This window comes from Anas platyrhynchos, chromosome 5, assembly GCF_047663525.1.
Source record: "Anas platyrhynchos isolate ZD024472 breed Pekin duck chromosome 5, IASCAAS_PekinDuck_T2T, whole genome shotgun sequence".
Classification (NCBI taxonomy): domain Eukaryota; kingdom Metazoa; phylum Chordata; class Aves; order Anseriformes; family Anatidae; genus Anas; species Anas platyrhynchos.
This window is the reverse complement of record NC_092591.1, coordinates 38665419-38693255: the sequence shown is the minus strand read 5'-3', so window position 1 is coordinate 38693255 and position 27837 is coordinate 38665419. Positions and strand designations below refer to the sequence as shown.

General features: G+C 38.8%; 2 protein-coding genes across 3 annotated transcripts in view; both read right to left on the bottom strand.

Moving 5' to 3' along the window:
* Positions 1 to 9607, bottom strand: part of FSIP1 (fibrous sheath interacting protein 1) — an 83132-nt gene extending 73525 nt beyond the window's left edge. The window contains exons 1-6 of the mRNA XM_072038396.1: positions 9480 to 9607; positions 7378 to 7573; positions 4791 to 4971; positions 3800 to 3883; positions 2605 to 2777; positions 1608 to 1692 (exon numbers count right to left, since the gene is read on the bottom strand). Coding sequence (XP_071894497.1) covers positions 1608 to 1692; positions 2605 to 2777; positions 3800 to 3883; positions 4791 to 4971; positions 7378 to 7573; positions 9480 to 9607 — 847 coding nt within the window. The remainder of the gene's footprint in view (positions 1 to 1607; positions 1693 to 2604; positions 2778 to 3799; positions 3884 to 4790; positions 4972 to 7377; positions 7574 to 9479) is intronic.
* A 953-nt stretch (positions 9608 to 10560) lies between these two features.
* Positions 10561 to 27837, bottom strand: part of GPR176 (G protein-coupled receptor 176) — a 41513-nt gene continuing 24236 nt past the window's right edge. The window contains exons 2-4 of one of the 2 annotated variants that reach the window (XR_011809719.1): positions 15683 to 15935; positions 12055 to 14179; positions 10561 to 11948 (exon numbers count right to left, since the gene is read on the bottom strand). Coding sequence is in view for 1 of the 2 variants with exons in the window: in XM_027459563.3 (XP_027315364.1) it covers positions 13072 to 14179; positions 15683 to 15935 (1361 nt within the window). In the remaining variant the exon portion in view is untranslated. Of the gene's footprint in view, positions 14180 to 15682; positions 15936 to 27837 lie in introns of both variants that reach the window. The other variant, XM_027459563.3, reaches the window with a different exon arrangement.

The following is a 27837-nucleotide window of genomic DNA, read 5'->3' as shown; positions in this document are numbered from 1 at the left end:
GTAAGAAAGAAAACATTAGTCAATGTTTTTATTTTTCCTGGTCCATAGGAGCTAGCGTATCTTCTGCACATTCTTGAAGAAAACTACCAATAATTCAGAATATACTTCAACTATTTGCTACAGAACTTCAACAGAATCATGCTCTTCTGACTCAATAGAGAAAACATGAAAACATATCTAGTCTTTAACTTTTTTCTTTCTCTATTCTACCTCTAGTTTTACATAGATATGCACTGTAATTTTGATCAGATTTTTTTTGTTATCCACATTTCTCTTTATCATTAACCATTTGGTTACCTTTGACTTAAAGAACTCAGTCCTTCCTTAATCACTTGTCTATTTTTATACAGCTATATAATTTTCTTTGTGTTTTCAATTCTGCTTAAAAAGAAAGTCTTAAATAGAGTCTATTTAGTCTGCCTGCTTTTATTTTAAGAACAGACTAAATAATAGAAAATACTAAAATGCAAACACTGATTCTTATCAGTGTTTTTATTTCCGCTTTGAATATTTTTGTCTTTACTCTGAAACTCAAAAGTTATCTAATCTGACTTTCTGGTCTTTCCTTCCTTAAAGTAGTTTGATAACATGTCTAAACTTTCTTTCCTATAATTCTCAGGAAAAACAAAAAAAAAGGAAAAGTAGATTTTAAAAAATAAGTTCATAGTTCATATTATGTCTTTCCTTAGAATTGCACCGTATTATTTGATGATCTTTTTCACTCAAATTCTCTACCATGATCAGGATCTTAACATCTTTTAGAAGTGAATGTAATGAAATCAGTATCAAAGCTAATGTAAAAGACCCATACTCCTCTTTTTTCTTTGGACCATATTCCAAGGACCTTGGTTGTGCATGCACCTTCCTTTATTATTTTTCAATACATAACTGAGTAGTTAGTATCATCATTTGGTCCCACTCTTTGGTTCTTCTGTTAACAGTTCCTAAAAAGGCCCAGGTTTTCCGTAACTCTGATACTGTAATATCATCAGATCCTTACAATGGCATTAACTTCTCACTCTCAATCATATTCCCACATGAAAATTGTCTCCAAAATACATGTGTGGCTGAGCCCACATTGTTAGACCTTCTTAACAACTTCTTAGGCCTAATATTTTTTAACTGACTGCCTTTCCTCCATGAAGTACTCCAGCCTTGCAAGCTCTCTTGCTAAGACCACCAATAACCACCATCAGAAATTTTGTCATTTTGTTTACAAAATCAATTTTGATTTCTTTTCTTACTGCCCAGAAGTTCCAAACTGGTAAGGACATCCAAATCTTTCGGCAGGTTTCCACTCTGTTTTCCCTGTATCTGCTATTATCACTTCAATTTAGCAGTGTTCTCAGTCAGGCATCCTTTCTGAAATCATCTTTGCTGGCCATCAACTTGAAAAAAGCAAGTTTTACTTATCTTAAATCCTTACCTTTCTTGAGTAGCCAGTTCTTTGGGGAAAAAAAAAAAAAGCAACAACAACAAAATCTATTTAAGAAAAATCATAATAGAGCACAACTTCGAGTTCTGTGAGAATGCAAAAATTATTTCATTTTTCAAGTAGTCCATAAAATACAGAATTAGATCAGGGTCTTTTTTTCTTTCCTACTTACCAGCTGTATCCTGCCAAGATGAGATCAAATTTAAGAAAAGTTTTGTGTTTTCTATCTCTTCATGGCTTCCAGTGCTATTGTCAGACTATTTAAAAGAAATAAAGCATAAATATACAGTTACTAGCATACGTTTACTTAAACTGCTGCAGAATAATCTATCTGCTTAGCAGGCCTAACAAACTTCAGGCCCTATCAAAAAATTCTGTGTTCAGTGGCAACATTTCCTTACTGCTTTGTTTTAGTCTTAAGGCAATTTTAACATCTCCTGGAGTAAAGACAAAGGCGTGGTGGAACTTCAAAGCATCTGTTATGCATTGCCTCTTTCATGGAGACATTTCACAAGGCAAGGAGCTTCTGTAATGGATATATGTCTCTCAAATCCACTGAAGTTATGAGATGCACCCAAACCAAATGCAATCACATCTTTTTAGCAACATAAATTTATATTCATGAAAAGTATACAATAATCTAGTTTCAGAGGAAAATCTAAATCTCATGTTTCAAGGCTTGAGATGACAATTAACTGCTAAAGGCTATGGCAGGAATAATGTAAAGAAATTCACACTGTAGCATTGTCATGCCTTCGTCATCAGGGTGCATCTCTAACTGCTTCAATAAAAACAAATACTGAAATGGAGGGGCCTAAGAATGGTCACGCTAGAGCAGAATAAACACTCTTAGCTCTGGGTTCATGCCATATCATAACCTGCAAGTAACGAGTTCAAGCATAAGACTCTGTGCATGTAAATCACACCCAGGCAGCTGTATACTTGACTATTGGTCATACCAATTTCTAAGGTTCGTGTCCCTGTTTCAAAGCCTGCCTAGCCAATATATATTAAAAGTTATTCAAAGTTACTTTTTAGTAATCCATTTCTTCACTACAGTCAGTCAATCCTTAATTATTTTATAAAACAATGTGCCTGTGAAATGAGATCATTCTGTAAGACAGTCATCTAGGATATATTATTTACAAAACAATCAGTATAATTCTAACCTGAAGTTCTTTCCAGAGCTTTGTTCTCATTTCTTTGCCTTGTTTTTTAATTGTGCTTTCCTTAAAATGTTTTTTTGCCAGTACTGTATCAAGCTTTTTCATTTTCCTTATGGCTACTTGAATCTGAGGATCTCCTTCTGTCTCTTCAGAATCTTCTAACTTGGAAGAGTCTGCTGTAGATTAGATTTTAAATTGCTAATTTGACACATATCAAATTAAAAAAAAAAAAAAGTAGAAAAAACAATACAAGTAATTTGACAACAACTACAGACAAAAAGTACAATTAGTCTCAAGGAAATGTATACCATTTTCATTTTTAGACCTGTTTGAAGCAGGGAGAAACATGAAAGTCTGTAAAAGAACACTGAACAAAACTCTTAGTTGGAGCAGTTTTATATTGGGCAGTGGGGTGGGCAATCCATTTGGGGTAAGTGCTTCATATATAATAGAAGAGTGACATCTCCACAGCATCAGCAATAATGACAGACAAAATAAGTTTACAACTCAAAACAGGTTTTTTTTGAGGCTGACTGCTAGAATACACATTGAAATGTCTTTCATTAAAGTGAACAACTGTGGGGTTAAGAGAGACTCTCCAATACCTCTTATATATTATACAAGGTTTAGTCTTGACATCTCGACCAGAGCAGATTCTGATATTGGTTCTGGAAAAATGTTGCTTTTAAAAATAAAAATGGTCAAACATTATAGAAACTACCATTATTTAATTTACATGGATTTTTGTGTTGTGACTTCTTTTTCCTAAATACTAAGATTTCAATTTCTTATCACTTTTAGCCTTTCCTCTTTCTATAGCACTCTCATGTCATAGCACCTTCTTTCCTACTGGAATTTAGCTTCCATGGCAAGAGTAGAAAAACATTTGTGGCACTGTCCGTGCCCCCAGTTTCTGTTCCAAAGAAATGAACACTGTGTGAGATGAACAACTAGATAGAACCACCACTGCATTTGCCTTATTAGACTGGTCTATCTACATAAAACCTAAATACTAACATATCATTAAATAAAGTAATCTTTAATTAAATAATCTTTAAATGAATGATTTGTCCAATACCTCTTGAATAGTACAAGGCATATACATTTTCAATGAGCATTAACAAGAAAAGGAAAAACCATTAATTTATTGCACCCTACACTTTATACACCTGAAAAGTAATACCCTCTTTGGCATTACTTGTTTTTCCTTGGGAAGGTTCACAGAATTTCGAAGTCTGTGTTTCAGTGCTATCATCTCCAGAATCTGAATTAGAGACACATCCTGGGAAAAAAAAAAAAAAAGCCTTTCACAATATTATAGATGTGAAATAAACTTATTGACATTTTAATAACTAAGAGAACAAAATATTTTTTGTCATTTCAGGAACAACAGAGAGCCTGAACTGAAGTGGATTACTCTCAGATTTTTAAAAATTGGATTACTCTCTAAAAAATGGTACATACTGGTACGCCAGTACTCATGTTAGAAATCATGGGATTTCTTTTGACCTCAATTCTGTCAGGAAAGCTATCTAAGCTTAAAGCAGATATTGAAACTTTCTGCTTCGCATACTGGCCTTCACTTGTCTATTTTTAAATAGGCAGAAGCTCTGGAAAGCCAGTTTATTAGCATTTATAGAATGCCAAAAGAATTCCATGTGAAGCACTTCAACAAGTGATTTCATTACAATGAGATATTGTACATTTGTATTTAAAGACTGCTATTAGTATTTACATTGTTTAGTTGTTAAATACTAAAATTTACAAAAATCATTTCCCTTTATTTGGTCTGATGGACCATTATTAGAATATAAAGTTCTCACAAATGGTCGTGATCTTTGAAAAGTTGAATAAAAACACCTTACTGAAAATACTTTCTAATGTGGTTCCATAAAACAAGTGCAGAGAATTTCTCCTGATTTTCTAGGCCATCACCAAGGTGCAGGTCACAGCTTAGACGCCACATAGCGTAATCAAACCTATTAGCATGGTTATTTCAAAGATAGCTTCAAAATAGTGAAAAGAAGTGAAGGCATGAATTTTGACACCACCATTTTCCTCCTCTTTCTTTTTTGGAGACTTTATTTGTTTACATTCTCTTTGCCCTCCACTAACAGAATTTTACCCACACTTTACTGACACAGTATTTGGTCTAGTCACACCAAAAGAAATGTTAGGCATCCCCGCACCTGACTCATTGGGATTCAGCACACACTCCTGAAAAAAGGACACACTCTCCACTGAGGTTTGCTGATCTGTTCTTACTTCCTTGGTATCAGATTTCCCTCTGCCATCACCTTTGCTTTTTTCTGGAGAGCAGTCTTCTAAATTTCTTTGATGACTACCACCCAGACTGACAGGTGAATCAACCTATGAAATGTAAATTAGTTAATATCACACAGATATAAATCTGTAGGGCTGGGAGGATAATCACAGGTAATCATGACAATTACATAATATTACACAGGCTAATAATGCTTCAACGTAAGACTGCAAAATACCTCTTAAATAAAATAACAATTTTCAGATCTGATACCCAATATTCAGTGTTCTGACACACTAATGAGTCTGTTTGCTCAGGCTCATCTTATCACAGGCTGCTGGAGTTGGGATTGTCACACTAGGAAGGACTTCTAAAGATGTATGCCACTTCCACTACAGCAGAGTACAGCCAACCAGTCTGCGTGTGCAACAGCCTCAACCATTTCCTGACACTGGCTGCTCTGCACCAGGTTGCATCCTCATCTCTTGGTCATACCACAGAGTTTTTTCTAGAGCTTTTGAAAGGCTGAAATGCTTATGCCTAATTCATCAGTCTCGAGAGACAGCAATTTTCATGCAATTGCCAATGATGGTTACGTGAGAACTTGGATTCAAAGTTATCTCATAGTAACCCTAATACCTGACAGTGAACCTACAAAAATATATATATTTTTAACATCTTTAAGAAGAATTTAGGTATGATCCCATTCTACGGACAGGTGAACAGTACAGCACTAAATCTCAAACCTAAATCTCAGATTCTCAAGTCCCAGTTCCTACAACCTAACAACTGTATTACATACCCTCATTCCCAAAATTAAGTTAAACCCTGATATTAATTTTTTCAAAGGATGGACAAAACACCTTCCTTCCAATAGAATTTGTCAAACTCCTGGAGCTTGCCTGTATTTGCTGGAATACTATTAACTAAAACAAACAAACAAACAAACACTTTAAATAGGATTTATTTAATAATCTGATTAAGTATTAAAATTAATACAACCAAGTTTTCCAGGTGGTAATGCTGAACAGACCTTTCTGCAGCAAACCTAGAAGATTCCGACTTAAAAAAACTAAACATTATTCCATACATGCATAAGGAGCAGTCCAAATTCATGAAGTTTCACATAACTCCTTAGCACACTGACACACACCAGAACTGTATGCAATACTAAAAGAGCAGAATCTTATTTCTTTGGCATTCTGCTAAGAAAGCACAGAGTTTCTAAGCAGCTAAGGTGAAAAGAATTACCTTTGGCAAACATGGCTCTGGTGTTAATAACTCCATAGATGCACTTAAAGATCTACAACTAGTATAAGCTCTTTCAATGCAGACCTTGAAATTTTATCCAAGCTCCACCTCATAATATGCATTGCAATCTAAAACTGAAGAAAAAATAACAGTAATAAAAACACCTTCCAAACTACCAGTTTATTAATAAAGCAAGAATACAAGCTCATTTCACATGTAGATCAAACAAGTTTCAAATCCTTTCTGGCAATTCAATATTGAGAGGTCTTTCTAGTACAGACTAGCTTGCTACTCCAGCAGTCAGTTTTTATATATAAGAAATATATAAATATATATATATATAATATATATATATATTTATAATCAAAGGATTCAAGTGTGCTTCAGTGAAACTTCAGCTTGCATGAACCTTAAAAGTACTTGCACACCTGGCATGAGGAAGTGCCACGGCTTATTTTGTTTCATGCCCATTGCTTCTAAACAGGAGGAGCTCTCAAATCCAAGAGACCATGTTCCCAGTCCCCTTTCAATTTTGCTTTTAAACAACGGACATAGAAGCGTTGCATCATTAAGGTTGGAAAAGACCTCCATGATCATCTGCTCCAACCACCCCCCTACGACCAATGTCACCCACTAGACCATGTCCCTAAGCACCACGTCCAGCCTCTCCTTAAATACCCCCAGGGACGGTGACTCCACCACCTCCCTGTGCAACCCGTCCCAGTGCCTGACTGCTCTGAGCAGAAATGTCTCCTCATTGCCAGCCTGAACCTCCCCTGGTGCAACTTGAGGCCATTCCCTCTGGTCCTATCACTGGTTATCTGTGAGAAGAGGCCGACCCCCAGCTCTCCACCCCTTCCTTTCAGGTAGCTGCAGGGAGCAGTAAGGTCTCCCCTGAGCCTGCCCTTCCCCAGCCCGCACACCCCCAGCTCCCTCCCTCAGCCGCTCCCCACAGGCCCCGTGTCCCAGGCCCCTCTCTGGACGCGCTGCGAGCAGACAGGAGCTGGGAAATGGACGGGAATGAGGCACCTGGGGAGCACCGGCAGCTTTCCCAGCGCCAAGGTATAAAGACAGCAGTGCCCGTTGAGGCGAGGCTTACACCCACCGAGCCCGCCCACGGAGAGGTGAACGGACAGACTGACTGACTGACTGACTGACGGACGGACAGAGGGGCGCAGCGCCCCCCGCCCGGGCCGGCCCCGGCCCTACCCGTTACAGGGGCGGCGGCGCCGTTACCATGACTCCCCCCCCCCCCCAGTCACCGGTTGCGCCGGTCTCTCGCGAGGCCTGGCTTGGAGCGGGCGGAACCACTGCCGGGAGCGGGGGGCCGGGAGCCGCTCCTTGCTGCCCGCGGAAGTGGTCCTGTCACCGGCCCGGGGGATGAGGGAAGGCTGCGCCTGGCGCTGGGGCGGGTGGTGGTGGCAGGGGTGTTGGACCGGCTGGTCTCGGAGGTCTTTTCTAACCCCAGCCGTTCTGTGATTCTATCTGGGGATTAATTGCAACTTTCTCTTGTATCTGTGCGTGTTAAAGCCAGGTTTCCGCCGGCAGCAGCAGTTTACAAGAAGCAGTTTGAAGGAACGAACTGCACCGCGCTCAAAGTAAGGTTTTGACTGGCAAACATTTCTGCCAGAATAATCCCTGATTTCCTGAGGGTGTGGATTTGTGGTCTGCTGTCAACCCCTGTTGACAGCGCACGACAGACGTTTTACTGCTCTGTTACGGGAATTGTCCTGCTCCTGGCATTTTCTTCTGGCATTTAGGGCAGTAATACAACAGCCTTTACCATTAAGTGCTAAAAACAGAGAGACAGTACTCCAGCGGTGTGTTTTAGCCTCCTGTGTGAGCATGCTGAGTTCCAGGTAGATATATGGTTTTATTTTATTTTTCTGGAAGGAATGTGCTATTGCTTTCATGTATTCATACCTTTGTTGAGAAGACGCTCTCCTCTCCGCGTGGTTTCTGTCTGTGGGGAACACTTGGCAAGGAAGCAAAAATTATGTAGGGAACACCCTGGGGGACAGCCTGTCTCAGCATTCAGCAGTCCCGCGGTAACAGGACATCCTTAACCAGTTTTAATACTAACATTTTTGTTCCTCCCATCTTCTGTATTCTGAGGCTTTGGGTTGAAATTTCTAAACTTTTCTTCTTATCTACAGTGCTTAGGGAAAAAATAATAATAATAATAATAAAAAAAAATAAATGATCCTAATGGCAGTTGAAATTCCAGGAGTTGTACATCACTAGGGATAAACTTGAGAGCAATCCAACCAGAGGCCCCTCGAAGCGCCGACGATGCTGCTTTCCCGAGGCGCCTGCCGTGCAACTGAAATGAGCTCAGCAGGGCTGTAACACACCAGTCAGGACACTGCCGCCTTCAGTCCTCTACTCAGAGGTGAACTTTTGTACAGGTTATATTATTATTATAAATATTAAAGAATTTTGAATATTATCAATGGTGGTGTGTTTATAATGAAATTTGAACTAGTAAAGCAGAAAAAGGGGTGTGATTTTCTTTTTTGCCTTTTGGGGAATATGTCAGTTTTGTTCCATGATAAATGAGACCTATCTGGAGCGTGATGGGGATTAAAAATAAAAAAAAAAAAAGAAAGAAAAGAAAAAAAAAGACTGAATGAAAGAAAACTGTGTGCTTAGAAAGAGCACAGCAAGAAAAGCACTCCAAGCTGTGCTTTTCATCCTAAAAGATAGGTTACAACATCATGAAGACGCATTTAGACAAGCTGTCTTGATACTTGGAACACAGTCACCATAGCAACAGAATTCATTTATCCTTTTCTCCTTGATCCCATCAAGAAGAAACACAAATGAGGGGAGAAATACAGGATTTTTTTTTCCTTTTAGTACTGCTTGTATTCATACTTTTCTGCTAAACAATGTTTTAATACACAGGTAGCCAAAACACTACCTTCATTGTTGTACAGGTCAGAAGGCAAATTACCAAAACTTCATTTAATACTTACTACATATTTGATATTTTAAATTTTCTTTGCATACTCACATGAAGTAGCTTTCCTTTACAACAGGCAACGTTTTTAAGATAGACTGTAACAGTTGCACTACTGAGAGCAAGATGAACACATTGTATTAATTCTCCAAAATGCTTGGGGAATAAACAGACCCTTGTAAAGGACAAATAGATTACTATCTCTGGACTGGTGTGCACCAAGTCAAGGGTAAAAAGTCAGGAATCCTGTGTCATATTCCAGCTTTTCCAGAAATTCACTGTGAGGATGAGTAGCGTTCTGCAGTACGCTCCATCAGCAGTAGCGATGTAGCATAGAAACCGGTCAGCTGAGGAGGAAAGTCTGAACTAAAATGCTAAATTCAGAGTCAGCAGTAAACTCACATCTTGTTTAATAAAGCCAGATTTTCATTCTTTGATTTGCATTTGGAATTTCCTGCCTCAACAAGGCTGTCTTCTGTGCTGCTGCTGGAAGGCAGCGGGTTAAGGAGGCTGGAGCTTGGCAGGGTCATGGCTGTGCTGAGCTGCCTGCCCACACAGGGTGCAGAGGGCTGGAGTCCGCTGCCCCCCTCACAAGGGGACTAGGACAATGAGGCCCTCACAGTGCCTACGGACAGGACATGACCCAGGCAAGACATACAGGGCTGGGTTTCACTGAAAATGGAAGCACAGAAGAAAGAATACTGCTTAATGTGCAGAAAGGATTTTTTTAAGTAAGCCATTATCTCGGTGCATTACGTTTAGCCATAGGGATGCAGAAGAGCAACTAAGTAGAGAAACTCTGGTTTGCCTTAATGAATGTTTGTATATTCAGGAATTGAATCTGACTTGGTGTTTCTTATGCTTTCTTTAAAAAAAAAAAAAAAAAAGATAGTCCACTTTCTCTTCATGGATAAGGAAAAAAAGAACCACTCCTACGTACATACAAGTTAATGCTCCAGTAAGAAGATTTATCCCTTAAATCTATTTTCACAGCCCAAATTACACCAGGCTTTCTTTTCTTTCATCCCCATAGCTTTGCTTGGTACTTCAATTTTTTCATCAATAGTCAGGGAAAAGAATATCTTACCAAAACCTTTGGTGGTTAAAAACAACATAAAAAATTTTGCTCATCTTCAGTGCGATATTTTGACTTGTTTAATATTGAATGCTGTAGAACATTTAGCCCTGTAGAAATTGTTTGAAGAAGCCTACAGGCAGCAGTAATGACTCAAAGGTACCACTGCCTTGGATGAAGTTACAAATTAAACTCTACAAGTCAAATACTCCATCTTGCAGAGTCTCCTGAATTACTGTTTTCTGATGACAGTTTTCTATAGAGGCCATACTATAAATCTTATACAGATGTTTTGTTCTATGCAAAGATGTGCTTTTGTGTACTTTTTCCATTTCTCTTAAGAATTCCTATGGATAAACTGTTGGAAGAGGGACAACAATAAAATATTCACAACTACTACATACTGAATTAATTCTTCAGGTGTAAAAAAAGACCTTTATTAACTTCTAGTGGAAAGGTTTCCATGTCTTCAGACACAATCTATTAAAGAACTGTGCACAAGTTCTTACATGTGTTCTATTTGAAATGAAAATATATTTTTTCTCAACAGTCATAAAAAACAAACCCCTTACTTTTCCAGATATAAAACAATCCTATAGAATTTGTCTCTTCAAATTTATCATTGGCATTTCATTCAACATGAGAGGTGAAAGGGACAAAACTAGGACCAAGTTTGCTTTCCTTAAAGGAAGTTCAGATCTGAGTAGCCATTTATCACATTCATCAATCACAGAGGCCAGTTATCTATGTGTAAGTGAGCCATAAATACTGAATCTAATCAAAATTCATAAGGAAACTATAACTTCTACTTTGTTTCTGATGTTTGGTTGTTTTTTTTAAATGGATTCTGTTTTCAGTAACTTCAGAAAAAAAAAACAAAAATGTTTTTATCGGTATTTCAAAAGAAGTCTGTGTGCTATGGCACTTCTCTACCTCTGTCACAGAACACCTTTTCCTGGAGTATTTCTTCTGTCTGGTTCTGGGCAAACTGTGTCTGCCTCGTCATCTCTGCATCTAAGAGGCAAGGCAGCTGGGGAGAGTGCTCCTTGCTCCCAAGCTGAGTTGTTCTTGAACTAGCAAAAATGTGAACAGCACTGAAAACAGAGAAGAAACAGGGGAAAACAATTTACACAGTAATTTACAAAACTTTTTTTTAAAATAACTTTTATTAAAACACTTGCTTTGAATGCCATGTAGAAATCTACCACCTCAGAGCCACCAGAAGCTGTTGACTTGCTTCATACACATGAAAGGAAGAACGGGTACATTTCCAAATTTTGCTTCAGCAGATATTTTTTTTGTCCACTTTCAACAGTAACTGTTTGGATTTGGCAAGCTACTGTGAACTTGGCAAGATAACTCACCTTGTCCTTTTAAGAAGTATGCTTTAAAGAAAACTACTTTCATAAACAGGCAGTTACAATAGGTGAAGGTCCAGCATGCACCAAAGGGCTGAACTACAGGAGAACCACACAGAGTGTCTGGGCATTACTAGATTGTGCTTTTCAGAAACTACCCACTGAGACAACAGTGAATGCCAATAAGAAAGAAGGAAAGACTACTCGTGACTGAACAAGGATTAAAATACCAGGGTTACAATAGTTTCAAGGTCATCTAACAGACTGACACAATTCAAAATTCACACAGTATAAACGACGTGATGTGCCTGTGACAATGCAGGGGGCAAGCTGCAGTACAATCAACTCTCAGAGAAAGGCTGCTGTGCTGATACCAGGGATGGTGCGACTGATTCACCAGATTTAGAAGTCTCATGTTTGTACGCTGGGTGGTCTAATCTGTGAGACAAGTGGAGTAAGAGGAGTGGTATTTATAGCAGTGAAGGTAAAAGAAAAACCTCCCTGCCTCTTAACAATAGTGAACAACAACATTAGCAAAACTTGCCTTTTGCAGTCCTTTATCAGCTTCCTCGCTCAACAGGTTCAATATAAGGCTGCTAGCTTTTCTGACCCTTTTCTTTCATTTGCTAGCTTTCCTGTAAGAAAACAAGCAGAGTGCACCAATAGATACAAGTCTATTTTAAGGTTGACCCCTTGCTTATGTACATAATACATACATAACACTGTTGGGACATTGTGTCCTTTTTCACAGGATCAAAATGATACATTTATGCCCTTGGCACATTTATTCTTGGAGCTTGAAGTAAAAGCTAGATTGGAGACAATGCAGGACAAATCCTGACCCCAATAAATAAGAATGTATGTTTTTTAAAAAGTGGTATTTCAGGATTTTTTTTTTTATCAGGTTTGTGACACACACAACAATTTGGATATCCTTGAATTTGCTGAAATTTTAAGCCAAAATAGAGTTTTAAGTTTTAAAAAAGTATAGTTCAACAGATAATTGGAAACTAATTTGTGCAAGAGTCCAGCAAGTTTTATTTTAACATTGATTTGAAAAATTGGCTTAATAATAGATGTACTTGGTAGTCCATCTTATTTCATTAATGAATCGTGCAGAAGCTGGCTGTGTCTGTTTACACGAGGTTAGCTCTTATCCATTTTGCATCCTCTTGTACTCCCTAAATCCTTTCCTATTAAGCTTCTTTGATAGCCAGTCCATTTTAATATAAGGGTCCCCAACAAACCAACAACCACATTTCCATTCTTCAGTCATAAGAGAAGTGTTCCCAAAGCCATGTCTGTTTTCTTGAAAGCTAATCAGGAATGTATTATTGTAGGTATTTCACAAATAAAATCAAGAATCATCATCTTTCAATGTATTGTTTTCATGAAAACACATTAATAAAGAACACGTGTGTGTGTTTCCCGTTTGTTTGTTTTAATTGTATTTGGCACAAAAAATATCAGCCTGTAACAAATTTTAGCACAACAAAGATCCATGGGATCACACATTTAACAGAAGGTGACCTTCATCTGTCACTTAAAGCTCCTGCTCTTCCTAAGAATCCACCTTGGGAAAGATACTGACTTTATTGTTTCTGTTGATTTTTCTTTCTGCTTTACATTTAGGCTGCTTTGTCTGGATTAGCTCTTCAGGGGTATTCCCCAAAGGAGGCAGGAGTCGCTTCTTACTGTTCCGGTTTTCTGAGAGCCACTGTGGAGGCAGCTCAAAGGGTCCAAAACCAAACTGCATGGAATACTTGTCATTTACCATATCAGCTTCAGTGGGCACAGCTGGTGCTACCTGAGCTGCAGAGTCTGCAATCATCTGTGGTGCAAATTTATGAACCAAAGTCTCTTCTACCTCTAAGCTGGTGGTAGGTATTTCTTTCTGCTGAAAGTCACCAGAGCCAATGGATTTAGTTTCATTCTCCTCATCCTCTGTTGGCTTGAAGATTTGTTGTTGCCCAATGTGAAACATCTCCAGAAGCTGGCTCCCTGAACGGACATTGGGCTCCAGATTAGCATCTGCAACACCACCCGAACTGACAATGTTTCTCCTGCTATACCTTTGGTGCAGCTGTACTATCGTCCCCACTAAGCACTTCCGTACAGACTTGTTAACAGTTAAAAATAACAAAGGATTGGCTAGCAAAGATACCTTGGGCAACCAAATGGCAGTGAGGAGCAAGAAGACTGAAATATCTGAAATATTGAGTATGGTGCGGTAAACCACCAGAGTCACGTAGGGAACACTGCAGAAAATAAATATCATAACCATAGAAAGCAGCATGGCATGAAGCTCAGCTTCTCGCTGGGAGGCATAAGGGATGGAAATTGTATTCTGAGGGGTCCTTAAGGCAGCTATGATGACTTTTTTCTTCTGGCTGGCACTCAGTGCCCTGCGAATAAGAATCATGAAGAGAAATACCACAGCCACTGGTACAATCACAGTGGTGATGTTATAGACGATAACGTAGATCAGGTGACCGAGGGAGTAGGTCCAGGGTTCGGAACAGGTCGACATGGCATAAATATCAGACACATTGGTCACAGCAAATACCGGAATGCTGGCCACTATTGCATGGGCCCAGATGTAGATAACCAGGTCCCGGGATTTTGCATCAGATATTTTTCTTTCCAGAGGGTATAAAACAGAATAGTACCTGTTGTGGAAAAATAAACCAAGAAAAAAACAACCACATGTAACTTATACAATGCAAAGGGTATGGTTCAGAACAAGCATAGCACTTCCGTGAAGCCTCTCACAAACCGTCCAAGCATAATGCTGCCAAATCCCTAACTGAGTTGCCAACTGACTACCTGCTATGAAAGAAAAGAAACAAGGGTCTGGCTTTGCAGGTCTCTTTGTAGAAAAAAAAAATATTTGCACTTCAGGGTCCCATTAATGGTGGAAAAAAATTTCACTTCAATGTGTATAAACATTATGAAAATGTAACTTTTCTACTTGTGCACTGAACACTATATTGCACACAGCACAAACCCTCCAAATATGTGATGGAGACATAGTTATAAGGCTGTGGAAGGCCAGGCACAGTTAATTTGAATAGCTACTTTCTGACGCTTTTCCCCTTATATTTGGATAACACCACCTGTTGGCTACAAATAACATGCAGCTACTGGAAGTAAAATGGAGTTTTGTTTTGCACATGCTCTAATTGGCAAAGCCCTGAGCAAAAGTGTAGTCAAACACTGAATGCTCTGTGTACATTAAAAAAAGCAACACATCTCTGACATCAAATTTTCATTCACTGATTCACTTGCTTACTGCTGTGAACTTTTAAGCTCGCAGACTTTCCACAGGAGACCTAACCTTTTACTCTTATCCTCATAAGCAGTAACAACTTGTGTTTTTATTAGTAAGATCACAAAGTTTTACTAGAAAAGGCCAAATTATAACTGTTCCAGTGGCAACACTGCTATGCATTATAGGTAACGATACTATACTTACCAAGTTACTTACCAAGTTTCTAAGAGACTTTCTAATTCATTAGCTTTGTTTTTGTAGAGCTAACTTTCTGCAGTGAGACATGTTAACAGACTAACAATTTTATCTAATGTATATAAAATACACTGTTTTTGCAATATAAGTTATATTACAACAGTATTTACCCTTCCTTACAGATACCTTAGTCACTCTCAAGATGATAGAGCCATGCATTTAGGTGGGATCCATGACAGCTAATAATAATAAGCAAAGTTAATGGAATCCTAAAATTTATGCAGTCCAAAGCTCCACCTCTGTTTTAGACTTACGTTCTACATACAAAATTTCTCTGAAATAATTCTGGTTGTATTAACAGGGGCCTTTATTTCATTTTATTTTTCCTTAAAGAAAGCTAGATTTGGAAATTGAAATTGTTGGACAACCTACCCGAGGCTGGCAGGACTCCCTGGAGCCCACCTGGTCCAAGCCCTGCTCAGGCTGGGCCATGCAGAGCAGGCTGCCCAGGTGGCTTTTTGGAGATCTCCAAGGAGGAAACTCCAGCACCTCTCTGGGCAGCCTGTGCCAGTAACAGCATAAAACAACACTTGAGCATTTATAAGACTAAAATGAAAGGGAAGAAATGAGTATCATGAGTGAGAAAAAGTGGAAGGGGAAAAAAAAAAAATCAAGGATTACCATCCTGGCAAGTTTGACCTCTTACCTGTCAAGAGCAATGGCTGGAAAACTGAGGATGGTCACTGAGCAGAAGACTTTGTGCAGAAACTTGGCAATTCTGCAGAAGAGCATCGTGTAGATCCACCAGCAGCAGTGTGGACTGGCACTAAGAACAATGTCAAAAGGCACACAAACTAGGATGGCACAAATCCCAGAGCAGGCCAAATTCTTAATGAATCTGTTTGTTACAGACTTAAGTACCGATGTTCTGCAAGTTGACCACAGCACCATGATGTTACCTGTGAGTGGAGACAGGAAGGATAACAAGGCAAACAAACCTAACCAAATCAACAACAAAAACATCCTCCCATCCCCCCCGCCCCTGAAAAAAGCATTAATTTTAATAGCTCTGATTGTTCCCTAATATTGCAAATAAAATGCATCTGCTTGGAGTTTGCCAGGAGTCACTGATTTGAACCACCACACTGCTCAGACTATGAAGTCTGTGTAACAGCCAGTGGCTTGGTAGGTCAGGAGACTGGAAACACACCAATTACGCCCCAGTTACCTCCTCCCAGTTACCAGTAATGAATAACTGCAGAATTTCAGAAGTGCGTGCCTAGGCAGAACATCCAAACTATGTTTTCAGGTGCTTATGTTGACTCACGCATGAAGTGAGTGATCCTGTGCATCCAAATTCAGAAGTCCGCTAAAGTGCAGATATTTTAATAATTACTGCATTTTTTAAAACAGACAAATACATTGTAAGCAAACAAATATAGATGTACTGTTAATCTGTGTCGCTGTAAGTGGATCACAGCGGCTTGCTTTTCCTTCCACTGGCCAACGTAATGGCACAGAAAGGCCTCAGTGAAGCCACATCCAGAAGAAATCTGATCTTTTTTTTCCCCCAAGAGATTCTGAATATCCATAATATCGTGCCATTAAACAAGTAGGACAAAAAAAAAAAGACTCTATGCACATAACTTCACTGAAGAACACACTGAATGCAACCCACTGTTTTAGATATTCAAGCCCTACACATCTGTTTCAAATAGAGAATAGACAGGAATCAGAAGCACAGAGAGAAACCAGAATTAGCTGAAACACAGTTCTTACCTCATCATCTTACTTTATCCAGACCTCAGGAAGAAATACCACATCACAGAAACAAAATTTCCACCCCAAATTTCTTCATGATTTTAATTCACAGCAGCACAAGAGTACATGTAGCGGTCTGTTTTAGCAGCTCTGGGCCACTTCTACCGTGTACCAAGATGTCATTAAAAAAACCCCTCAGAATACAGGATTTTATGTCTCCTTTTAAAAAACTGTCTTTAGCAAGCTATTTGCTTTAAAATATAAATATATATTAAAAGAGCGCTACTGGAGAAAAAAGGCTTAATAGAACAGTGCAAAAATGAAGATGAATTTACTATTAGAGTCTTCTTTCTCTTGACTTTGATCAAACAGCCTGATTCTCAGGGTTTCTGTGACAGCACAGGGGAGGGACACGAGGGGGTGGCGAGAGGCAGGCAGCCCCTTCTCTCCTGAGCCCCACATCACCCTGGCGCTGGCTCTTCCCTCGCAAGGCAGGCGATGCACAAGGGGCAGTGAGCTCTCTGGCTCATCAGATGCCGTGGCAGGCACTTTGTGGTACCCAGGCAGAGAGGGGTTTATGGTGCAGAGCTGGGGAGGATCTCTGCTGGCACAGCTGAGCAGGGTGCACATACAGCCTGGCCCCAGCTTTCCACCCATGCCTGCACAGACAGGGTTTTGGCTCAGGCTCCAGCATCTACAATTTGATATTTTTTTTTTTATTTTTTATTTTTTAAAGTGCTGTCTCCAGACACAGCATTTGAAGACGCATTGACAGCAACAGGAAACAGACTTTCAAAGCATGTCAAAACTGGAACACAGCAAGGCAGCCAGAGTAAGTTATTTTTAAGGATATGTGCATATCATGCCTTTCTAAGCAAGTTGTTCAATTAAAACTGAAAGCTGCCTTATGTTTCATCTAAATGTTTGTCATATATACATCATAAAAGCATCATAAAAACATACAAAGTTTTCTCAGGGGGCTGACGAGCATTCTTTGTAAACTTACAAGGCATCAGAGTTACTTTCAGAAAGCATTTACCTTTTTATGAAGTGATCTGACAAAGAAAAGGAAGCAAACATATTCTATACAACTTCCCCTAGTAATCAGTCAGAGGTTTTAATGGAGAGAAATCTCAAGTGGAACATGCATCTCTTGATGATACTATGCTCTAGCTAATCAATTCCAATGGAGGTTTTTTTAATGCCTCTTTCCATGGGGCACTAGGCAATAGACAGTAAATCATCTTGCCAGGCAGCAGATTTAGGACAAAATTAAAACGTAATAGCTCAGTTGCACGACTGATTAAACTATGTTCAAGTCTTCATACTGAAGAAGTACTGCAATCATTCTTTGTTAGCCAGTCACTGTGCACTAGGAAAAAACTGGCCTGAATGATCGGTGAATCAGTAAAATTCTCAACGCTAGCCAAATTACACAGTGTTGTTCAGTGCACAGCTCATGTGTAAGCTATATGTTTCGCACTATCAGTAACTCCATAGCAAAGGCCAGTATCATATCAGTAAAATGACTCTCCTTGGTTTTATTTCTCCTGGAGATGTACTGTGCAGTACCGCAAGGGCAACCAAAGCATAGCTACTGGCACAAAAGCACTGCTTGACAAGACAACCCCATTTATTTATTCTGCTGCAGCTGGACAGCACGCACGGTGGAATTTATCTTCCTACCTGCAAGAAGAATCATTCTTACCACAGACTGTGTCAACAACTGCATATTGTCGATAACATGTATTACTGACAACGGAAGCTCTTAAGTTGAAATGTAATTGATTTATGAGACTGTCAGATTTTAGTGTTTTGATAGGGTGAACAATATTACACAATGAGAGAACATCTTGCACTGCTGATTGAGATATGGAGAAAGCAGCTGCAGTCCCTCACAGCTGAGAATTTTTCTATCCAATTAAAAAGAAAAAACTACCAAGCTTTTATTTGCTGCGTAGAGTTTTCCCATGGTCGCTCACAGAACCGAAATGCCAGCAAGAATATATTGTTCATGTGGCCAATGCGTATAGAAGAAAAGAGGGAAATAACAATATCAGAAAGACAAGTTCAGCTTCTTGATAAACCAGTAGCCTTCATGCAGCATTTCCAGTAAGAGCATGCAGTATTAGCTTTGAAATCTACCTCACAGACATGCTATTTAGGTCTACAGTATTTAAATGTAATTTGCAATTCAATTTTCTACATACTGTGTCATGTGTCTTATGCCAATTTGTTTTGGGTAGCTGACAAAATATTGAGTTATGTATTTACCAGCTGATGTACTTTAAAGAATGGAATTATCATCTGGTTTTGGCAGGTGCTTTCGGCTTGACAATATATTCAAAAGGCAGTATTCAATCAGTTGTATTTAAAGCTTCCAGTTACTAAGAGATAAGCAGTCAGCCAAATCACTGGCTTTCAAAAAATCTCTCTAACTTCCCAGTTATTAAAGAAGTACTGCTCACATAGTAAAAACGTATTACTACAATGCCCTGAAGTAGTGGAGAAGCTGTATTTGTATTTAATTACAATCCTTCATCTGGTTTGAACCGTTTTATAACCTTACTTCCAAAGCAAGTTTCACCTCTATTAAATGATTATAAATGAAGAACAGAAAGAAAAAAAAATCAGAGGGTTTAAAAATAATTCTCCAGGAGCTGCTAGAGAACTTCTGAGCTACTCTTCAGGGTCCTACAGAGAAGCTTGACTCAAGATTCTAGGTTCTCAACTGTTGAATTACTTCTACACATGATGTTACATCGTTATTTATGCATCACAGAGCTACAAGGACATGACATTAGCTCTGATTAGTGCTGATTAATCCTAGACAGAAATGGAAAGACTAAAGCACACAAAATACTGGTTCTAAGACAAGGAAGAGCTCTTAGACAAAGTCAGAACCTTAAAGGCAAAAAAAAAAAAATGGTAAGAACACAGAAGTATTCACTTGGGACACTGGAAAATTAATGAGTGAATATCCTTCAGGGTAACGTTCTCCCTCCTCCCCTCACTTGCAACTATGAGTAATTTGCATATTTATAAGTCCCTCTGATCTGATGAATCAGATGATCAGCTTCAGTACAAGCTAGTAGTTCTTTCTGCTGATGCCTTTTAATCAATTATTTCCCTCTATGCAGCTCAAAGCCACACAGTGAAAAAATTACACCAGAAACTTTGTACAGCATCAAATATTAAGAAGGTTAACAACAGACTGAATACGTTTCCCACTTTGTTCCTTCTCATCTTTCAGAAGCTACTCCTTTCTGTGGAAAAGGATAACAACATTCCAGGCAACAAGGTAATTCAACAAGCATTACAACAAAGGCACTCTGCATCTTCTCACAGTGTGCAGAGCCACTCTGCTGTTCTATATGTTTTAGTCATTCACTGTTGAACCCATGGAAGTCACTAATCTAACAAAGATATTCCCTGTGGGGAACAACAGTTCTAGGCTGTTGCATGTCCTCACAGTGAGCAAAGCTGTTGTTTTCATCATGGGTTCTTCTGTGAGGAATTTCTGCTGGAGAACTGGCCCAGGGCTACATAACCTTGGATGAAGAATTGATGAACTACACAGGATTAGTATTGGTTAGCTTAGGGACATCCATAGAAAGTTAGGGTGAACAAGCAGCTGGAAAATGTAGCATCTGGCTGTTTACCTGCAAGTCAATACTGACCTGGATATGTGCATCATTTATAAATGATCACATGTGACAAAGCATATCCCATAGCGGTTGCACAGAACTCCAACATTGAAAGAAGAAAAAGTGCTTTTCATTTCAAAAAGTATCTTTGGTCTTCTCAGAGAATGAGCCAAGCCTACAAATCACCCTAAATATATCTGACATTGGCTGGAAACCTTATCAATATACAGACTGAATGAGGAGAAATGTATCCAGCTTCTCTGTGCCTTTGAAAATTTCGAATTTCTCCAGGCAAAGAAGAATAAGAAACACTAAAATTGCATGAGAAGCAGCTCTTCTCATGTTAGCAACAAACATATGTATAAAACCTGCCAAACGTTTCTTATATTTTCTTTATCATAAATGTCAATATTCAAGAAAATCTCCATGCACTAATTCCACCATACTTGGATTGAAAGGATAATTGTTTCTAGTTAACCCTTACTTTTTTTTTTTTGAGAAATATCAAAAGACAAGCAGCCACGCAGTACATGAAGTTGCACAGAATTACACTGAGAAATAAATACAAGAACAGTCTGACACGTCACACTGCCCAGAAAACGCCCTTCAAGCCTTTCTAGCATTTTAAGTTCATTGTATTTGCAAGGAGTAATGTTCCCTGAGCATTACATGTTATCGGGGTGCATGATTTTTGATTCAAAGCAGCAAAAAAAATCTCTCCCCAAGCTGTACCCCCCCCCCCCAGGTTTCACTGCTAGACACAAAGTGTTGATTCAGGCATCAACAGCTGACATAGTTTTGAAGTAACAGCTCTTAGCAGTAATTCAAACTAGGTAAAAGATTCTTAATAATACCTTTAAAAAGCAGAAGAATGATCCCCATGGAAACCACTGGTTGTTATCTAAAACAAATGCATTTGCCATGCAGCCATCCAAAAAAATATACTTATTGCTCTTTGTCATCTCAGGGAACGCAGTCCATTAGCTGGGTACGACATTCATTTTGTATTTCTGTGAACATTCATCAGCACATAATTGAACCAAAACAAAGTCCACACTCTAGCATAATCCTTCTCACAGCTTGCCTTCCTCTGCCTGCTCATTTCCCCTTCCATCTACAGCGGGGTTCTCAGAGTCCAAACATCCTTCCCACCACACAGCCTCTTGCAGCCCCTACCCCCATGGGCTGCAGTGTTACAGGAAAGGAGACAGCAGCCCTCTCTATAAAAAAGAAATTAGGAAGCAACAAGAAAGGCTAGAAACAAGCCTTTTTCTATTGATACCTTTCATTAAAAAACAAAAGCTAACAACTGAACAAGTCACAGTTTCTATCGACATTTTCAATGGGAAAAACACTTGTTGAAACACCAGGATGATTACACTCTCAAGCCTCCAACAACACTGTTTATTATTGTTGTTATTTTCAGGGGTATTTCGAGGAAGATGTTTTCTGCAGAACTCAGTCTGTTAAACTACAAGCATCACTCAAAAGGCAGTACCGTGAAAACACTTTTGACAACCCATGACAGGTAGCTATCACATACCCTTACGTTAAACATATGTTGTCTGCTTACTTGTCTCCAGAGGCAAGAGGGGCGTATCAGAATACGTGTTGTGCTATACAGCATGAAGAAGTGCATTACTTTATCACAGAATCACAGATCATCTAGTCCAACTTTCCTCAAACAGGCCCAAATTGTTGTAATTCTTTATAAGTATTGTATATTTTAGTTCAAAAAAAAAAATCAGACAACTGTCTTTATACATAAAAAAGACAAAAACAGCCAGAAGTTACAAAAGGTTTGATTTGTTTCAGTGGTAACACTTGCAAACCACTTAAAAGGAATAGACAGTAACTTTGAATTAATTTGCCATTTTAACATACTTCCTTTATTAGCAGTTTGTGCACACATGCAACCAAATGTTTTGTGTCCCAGATGAATGAAAACTGCATGAAAACTGCCTTTGAACAAAGTTTGCTGTAAAACAAACCTTTTTTTCCCTCTTCAGAGATCGGGTTCTCTCCTTAATTTGAAGATAATGTTCCTCACTCCTGTTCTTAGAATTCTCATTCGCATTTCAGACTTGTGGCAGAGCTGCCACATTGCACATTCATGAGTGAGTCACTGATTTTCTCCTTAAAGCATCAGTTAATGGGCTCTGAGCATGCCTAGAACACAGTGTTCATGGTGTATTTCCTCATATCAAGAAAAACAAACCTTACAGAATCATTTAAATGCTTCTTAGCTTCATGAGTGTTTTTTTTTCTTTAATTTCTTGTGTGGTACAATGGTATTTGTCATGTCAAAATGGCTAAAGGGAATGATGATTAAACAAGGTCACGTACAGAATTATATTAATCTTGTCCTTAGTATGTTATAGATTTTCTGTTTGATGGACAGATTCTTAAATAACTACATAATGCTAAAGATCTCGGATACCCATTTTTATTTCTTTCGGATAAACATATTTAAAGGGAGGTAAAGTGCTACACTGGTAATTCTCCAGTTCTTCACATCCACTGCCACTTTTTTCCATCTCACATTTTGCACTTACAATCCCATTAAATGGACAAAATTTCTGGGTAGAGAACAGTCATTTTCTCCCTTTCGATAAACTACAGTCCTTCAACAACTGCCAAAACCATTTAAGCCAATCAAGGAAATAACCAAACCCGCTTATTCTGCTGAAGTACACTTGACTTTTCTGAACGATTTGCCTGTTTTAAAGCTGGTGACCTCAAAGAACCTGAAACTCCGAGCTTCTTGGAAAGATGAAAGTTTAAAGAATATTGCTTCGGCAACTTCAGGACCTTGAATTGTTCCCACCTCAGGAAAATATGACAAATTTGTAGCACTGCCTTTGAAACCTACGCAAGGAAATTAAAAACCTGAAAAAGAATGTCCAGATTTACTGCTATCACTGTAACAAGAATATAAATCTTTCCAAGGTTATTAGCTTTTTGAATCACAGTGCCTAAGGGACGAGCTTATTTTACTTACTGCAAAAATGCAGCCCAAAATTTTTAAAGCCAAGGACTTTGCATGACCCCCATGACATACCCCATGAGGTGGGGATTAATCTTTTTACCTCTTCTGTATCCATTCCCTTTTAGCCTGATAGATGAGCAGTTAAAATATTCTCTACCTAGATAAAACATAGAGGAACCAACATATAGGAACTCATTAACAGAAGCAGTACTGGCAGCCACATCTCCTTTGCCAGCCTACTATCATACCCAGTGAAGCACCAAGGTCTCTCTACACCAGCCTTTGTGCCAGCTGCCCTCAGAGAACAAATCTGATGACCTTACTGAAACAGTGCAAGGGCTGGGATGCAAGCAAGGCAGGTAATCTTTCTGAGCAGCCTATTTGTCTGTTTTTCATCAACCTTGGTACAAGAGGAATAGCTTTTGTCCCTTTGTTTTAAAAAGAACTCAGAAGAGAGCCAGTTTGAACCTGTACGTCATGAAGCAACTGAGGGGGATGCAATTGTAGCTCAAGTGAGGTGATGTCAAGCAGCACAGCTATTTATTTAGGCTCACCTGACTGCTGTGCTGAATCCAAGTGTAAATAGCAGTGTTAACATGGGATCAAGTACATTTAAAATTTGTTTTAAAAATAATTTTTATGCCCCATAAGTGCTTTGTTTGCAGACAGCCTGTAGCCACTTCTGGAGGCAGCTGTGCTACCTATGCCTTGTCACATCTCTTCAGATGCTCATTTTTCATCCGACTTCACCCCCATGCACCTACAATTCATATATGTTGGCGCTGCTAAGGAGACATGGCCACTAAGATGTGACTTTTCACATCACAGATGCTGCTCAGTTTTGGTTTGGTTACAGAGCCAGCTCCAGTCCCTATTAAGTTCTTAATTATATTAAGTATATTAAGTTCTTCCAGAAGAAACCTGAAGGACTCAGTCCTCTCTGAAGAATGCACTAAGCTCAGATCCAGAAGGGATCTGAGCTTACTTTGGCACTTTTGAGGCTCTGGAGAAACTTAGGCCTTTCAGAGCACTTCCAATATTTAATCTGTGATGTAAGCTGCTGTAATATCCACGGCAAACAGGAACCACAACTTCCCACTTTCTCATCCAGACCTTGTGACCTCCTCTGCTGTCCAGTGGCTCACTCCCTCCTGCCTTCACACTCAGATCTGTACAAAACTCTACCAGACCAGTATGTGATGCAGACAGGGTCCAATAGCACGTAATATTTTTTCTGCATCCAATACATTTCCATTTTTTCCACTGAAGATAATAAAACCAAATTTGAAAAAAAAAAATCCTGTGCCATATTGTAGTACAGTCAGTATTTGAGATTTGTACTCCAACAGTATATGACCTACTGGATAATTTGACTTAATTGCTGGTTAGTTGGTATACCCTAGCTTAATTATTGCAGAAGAAAAGCACAAGCATAATTCACTTTAAATTGTGCTATTTAACAGTGGAGCAAAACTTAAAAGCCTATGGTAATTACTGGTAGTTGGAAGACAGACCTTATATTATCATTGGTAATTGAAGCTATCTTGCACTCTTGGAAAAAAAAATAACAAAAGGAAAAAAAGATTCCTACCCATTAGCCTCAATTTTCATCCTCCTTTGCAGCTGAAATTATACTTTGTAGCTGAAAGACGCCGTAGTTAACAGCTTTTTTGTGGAGCAGAAATTTTCTGTTCTACCACAGTGTCATGACTTTTTTATTCTTCATAAAACCAAGAAAGATCGGAGGTGTTTTCTACATCACTTTGCCTGTACATCCATTTCTCCAAAGTGCCAAGTTAACAGAAGCATCATTTTATTCTTCATACAGTTTTGCCACGCAGCCATTCATCAGGTCACCAGCTGGGCACATTTGATCTTGATTCTTTACAAACAGCTGTCTTCAGACAGAACTTAACATATGTTTAATATGTCCCGCACAGAGGGATTAATTCATGTTATATTTAGAAACATGCATTTCTTTTTTTCCCTCCGCAGCTGACTGTGGAATGACTAGTTGTCTCTGCTCCTCCCAGCCCCACGAATGGGCTCAATGGGCTCCAGCAGTGGTCCTTCACAATTCTACATATGTAATATTTATTTTTACAAGGTTACAGTTCCACTTCTTCCCTTTTGCTTTCCCACAAAATAAAAAATCACATCACAGTGGCTGGGAATGCTTGCAGGACACGTTTGTGTAATTGCTCCTCTCTGTATGGAATCATCCATTGTCAACCCATGGAAGCGTTTCAGACTTCTCTATGCCATATGGAAACAAACAGAAAACAAGAACTATCTAGCAACTTCTCTTGACTTCTGCAGACAAGGTAGCGACAAAAACATATGCCAGAAGTCTACAACAATTTCAGCTCTTCCATGAAGGAACTAAAATGAAACCCTTTCAAGCTTTGTAAGTCCATTACCTGGAAACAAAACATTCGTTTTTAAATAACAGCTGTATGATTAGTCCTATTACCTTAAAAAAGGAACATACATTTTGAACTAATTCCTGGAAAACTGCTATTGCAAACCTGAAAGGTCTAAGATACACAGCCAAAGAAAAAGCTCTTGCTGATTTATCCACATGCATTTGGTGTACTTCAAGTAGAGACCGAAATACAAGACAAATGGGGGGTTCTTTTCCTGGGGCATATAACAGTTTTGCAACAGTGATACTAACATCAGTCTGAATGAAAGATGGATGGAAATGAATGTGTGTGAACGCAGCTGCCATGACTCCCAAAATGATGAAACAGAAGGGGCAGCCACCTTGCCAGGGAATTACAGAGATGAAGCAAGCAGGACTCCAAGGCAGAAAGAAAGCCCTTCTGCAGTAACTGCTGGCTTCTAGCAAGTCAAAAAGACCTGTTCAAAAACCAGTTTATTGCTGTTCTCCCGACTGCTCGCAAGTAATCCTGTCTCGAGCACACACGTGTTAGCACTTATAAGAATGTGCATGAGAACAAGACCTGAAGAATAAGGACTGAAATCTGCATGGTTTAATAAATAAAACCATGTTCCCCTTTCAGAACATTTCAATGTTATGTTGTTATATAATGTTATAATTGTTAAATTAAATTCCTGGAGACTTTAAGACAGAAATGTATCAAAGAAAAACAAATTAGAACAGGAACTTCCTTCTAAGTAACACTGACATCACCAGTCCCAAAACACAGCAATGCATTGCAGTTCAGACATAATTCCCCCAACGGGATTTGAATGAAGAAAGGTTTAAGTGACAGGATTTCTTCTCACATGCTGTTCTGAGTTACATGAGCCCAGCACCTGCTATGGTTGGTATTACTAACCTGTGAGCAAAAACTGGGCTACAATTATAAAGCATCTTAAAATAAAAATTGGACTTTGTGCCAAGGTTACCCCACTATTACTAGTGGTTGTTTAATTACACAATACCAAATTTTAAAAAAGTTTTGTCTGCTTCTTCACCTCACGTAGCTGCTCCCTTCCAGCTACACCCCTCAGCAGGAAGGCAGGCATTATTTCTCATAAGAAACCTAAACTTGCTCATACCCACAGGCCACAATACCAAATACTACAATGGATCAAAGCAATCTAAACCCATACTGCATCTTTGCCTAGTCTTAGTCCATTTGAGTTGTTGCCAATGAAAAATTAAGTTCTTCTCTACTGGAGTGTTTTTGCTAAATTTCAAAAGAAACCTTTAAGCAGCTATCAGAAGATTTAGCTTTTTTAAAAATAAGACTTTAACACAGACCAAATTTTAATTGCTTCTAAACACATCCCTTTAGGTTCATTTATGAAGAAGAATGCCTGAATTTTTATGTAGTTTTTATTTCATCAATTGCACTCAGCCATGACTGTAGAAACAAATTAATGAATACATTCACAAATATAAATGCAAAATCATTACACAGGTAAAAAAAAAAGTCAGCTGTATATTGTTTGGATTCAAAACACATTCAGGTTGTTTTCATTAACTACACATAAAGCTAGTATTGGAAACAAGCAAATCTCATGAAATATATAATATAAATGAATGGTGGAAGAAAAAAGCAGGAAAACAAGCAGTACTGGACATGGCACACACTGTCACATAACAAAATAACTACTCACATGTGTGCTACCCAAGTGCCATTAAGTCCAAAGTGAACCACCAGTATACTTGTACTAAGAATAAACTATAAGAACATCTCAAATATAAACTAATAAATATGAGTTATTTTCTCATATCGATACAATCTGGGTAGGGAAACGTATTAAAAAATTAATAACTTGGTTATAGAATTTTTCCAAGAGACATGGCAATAAGCCATTCAGGTGTTGAAGTGCCAATGCAAGCATAAGTAGTGCTTAATGAAGAGACACTCAAACAGCAGCACAATGCACCATGAGAGGTTACCTTGACTCGCTCACTTTCCAGTGGGAGACAACTGATTGGCACTGTTGAAAACAGATTTGCTACCAGATGCGTACTGAGGAAATCCA